At 46.0% G+C, this 2472-nt stretch overlaps 1 protein-coding gene across 2 annotated transcripts; it reads left to right on the top strand.

The window, feature by feature from the left end:
* Positions 1-850: 850 nt before the first annotated feature.
* LOC117940401 (protein Hikeshi-like) lies at positions 851-2466 on the top strand. Of its 2 annotated transcripts, none has more exons than XM_034865705.1 (2): positions 851-1087; positions 1946-2466. In XM_034865705.1, the coding sequence occupies exon 2, from the start codon at positions 2028-2030 to the stop codon at positions 2460-2462; it is 435 nt and encodes a 144-aa protein (XP_034721596.1). In that variant the 5' UTR covers positions 851-1087; positions 1946-2027; the 3' UTR covers positions 2463-2466. The 2 variants fall into 2 exon arrangements, with proteins under 2 accessions (XP_034721596.1, XP_034721595.1); XM_034865704.1 differs by having other exon boundaries at positions 869-1120.
* The last annotated feature ends 6 nt before the right edge of the window (positions 2467-2472 follow it).

The raw sequence follows: 2472 nt of genomic DNA on the forward strand, positions 1-2472 counted from the left end.
ATAAAATCAAAACTGTTTTTTTTTCTAAGTTTATCTAATTATTTGCCTCTTTTTCAACAGAGTTTTTGTCGCTTTTTTGTAAGTGTGTAATTTTAGGTTATTATTTCTTATTTTGTCACATTTATGCGATTTCTTTCGAAAAAAAATTTGTTTTTGTGTTTTGTTTTTAACACACACACACACACAAAATGTTCAATTTCTTGTTTTCAATTTTCACTTTATATATTCATATTATTTATATGGAGTGCAACACTTTTACATACATACATACATTTAAAATAAGACATATGTCTTTTTTTAAATGTGTAACTGACTTATAAAAATGTATACATTAAATATTTATAATATAATATATAATAATATAATATATTAGATGTGCAAAACATAAATGTTTTATTATTAGCCTACTTGGAGTACAGAATTTATAAATGTCTTTATTATGATTATATTCCCAATTGTTTGACATTTTATTGCCACTTTAAAGACGTTTCACAACATTTGGGCTTTTATTCTTTGTGGTTCCCACTTCCGGTTGTGCTTGCTGGCTGATGAACGAATCATCGAGCGGCTGCACAACCATTGATTCCCTGTGCTCTGTCTGCCAGGCAGACAGTATTTACCGCAGAGTTACCTACCTAAATACGTCATGATCACGGTAAAAGTAATGGTTTGCAATCTCTGGATATTTCAAATGATAATGCTGTTAAAAAAAACAGGAATAGAGAGAGAACAATTGGGCAACATGCGCCTGTCAGCCTGTTATCAGGGCACAGTTTCCCCCTTCCCCAGGCTGACGATCCTCCAGGGCGGAACCCAGAGCACCTCGTACCCGAGCAGCAGAGTAGGAACCACCACGGGCTGTACTAGCAGTTTCTACCGGTCCGTTACCGGCGGAACCACCACGGGCTGTACTAGAAGTTTCTACCGGTCCGTTACCGGCGGAACCACCACGGGCTCTACTAGAAGTTTCTACCGGTCCGTTACCGGCGGAACCAACACGGGCTGTACTAGAAGTTTCTACCGGTCCGTTACCGACCTGCCTTCATGAACAGCACCACCGGCAGCGGGAGTCAATCCTGTTTTACCGGTTACTTTAACACAAGTTCCGCCGAGTTCTTCGGTGAGTCGGAGGCTGCTACACTGAAGCTAAAGCTAACTGTTTACATTCGAGAGGGCTGGCTAACGGCTAATGGTTGACGGCTAACGCTAACGGCTAACGGGCAAAGCTAACGCTAACGGACGACCACTAATGGCTAACGGCTAAAGCTAACGCTAACGGATGACCACTAATGGCTAACGGCTAAAGCTAACGCTAACGGATGACCACTAATGGCTAACGGCTAAAGCTAACGCTAACGGATGACCACTAACGGCTAAAGCTAACGCTAACGGATGACCACTAATGGCTAACGGCTAAAGCTACGCTAACGGATGACCACTAATGGCTAACGGCTAAAGCTAACGGCTACGGCTAACGCTAACGGATGACCACTAATGGCTAACGGCTAAAGCTAACGGCTACGGCTAACGCTAACGGATGACCACTAATGGCTGACGGCTAACGGCTAACGTTAACAGCTAACTGTTGACGGCTAACGCTAACGGCTGACGGTTAGTGTCAGTTGGGGGTAGAAAGGATACAACTACGGAAAAATATCTTGATTTGGATTAAAATGCACGAAAGAACACGCGTTCCCCTGGGTGGAGCTTTTTACAAGAATATGTATAATTGAAAAAATCACCGGATTTATTAAAAAATGAAGACAAAAAGCGGTACACATAGATGTAAAATCGCATTTAGTCGGAGGTTTTAAGGGAAAAAGATGCCGTTTCCACAACTTTAAAATATATATTTTTCTTTATTTTCAGCACACGAAGTATCAAAAGAAAAGTTTAATTTTTAATAATAAAAATATATATATTTTTTTTTATTGTCATCATCAAGAGCGAAGACAAAGCCCCGTGGGAGTGTCCCCGGCGTCCCCGGCGTCCGCCGCGGTGTCCCCCGTCCCCCCCCGCCAGCGGAGATGTTCGGGTGCCTGGTCGCCGGCCGGCTGGTGCAGACGGACGCGCTGCAGGTCTCTCCGGACAAGTTCGTGTTCGACCTGCCGGACTACGAGAGCGTGAACCACGTGGTGGTCTTCATGCTGGGCACGGTGGCGTTCCCCGCCGGGACGGGCGGCGCCGTGTACTTCTCCTTCCCCGACCCGGCCAGCGGCGCCCCCGTCTGGCAGCTGCTCGGCTTCATCACCAACGAGAAGCCCAGCGCCATCTTTAAGATCTCCGGGATGAGGGCCGGCGAGGGGGGGGCGCACCCCTTCGGCATGATGGCCGCCTCGTCTCTGTCGCCCTCCGTGGCTCAGGTCGGTGAGACAGATGTCCCGCGTGTCCTACAAGCTAAATACTGGGAGAGACACAGAGGGGGGGGGAGAGACAGATGTCCCGCGTGTCCTACACGCTAAATACAGGGAG

Source organism: Etheostoma cragini, unplaced genomic scaffold, assembly GCF_013103735.1.
Source record: "Etheostoma cragini isolate CJK2018 unplaced genomic scaffold, CSU_Ecrag_1.0 ScbMSFa_2415, whole genome shotgun sequence".
Taxonomy (NCBI): Eukaryota; Metazoa; Chordata; class Actinopteri; order Perciformes; family Percidae; genus Etheostoma; species Etheostoma cragini.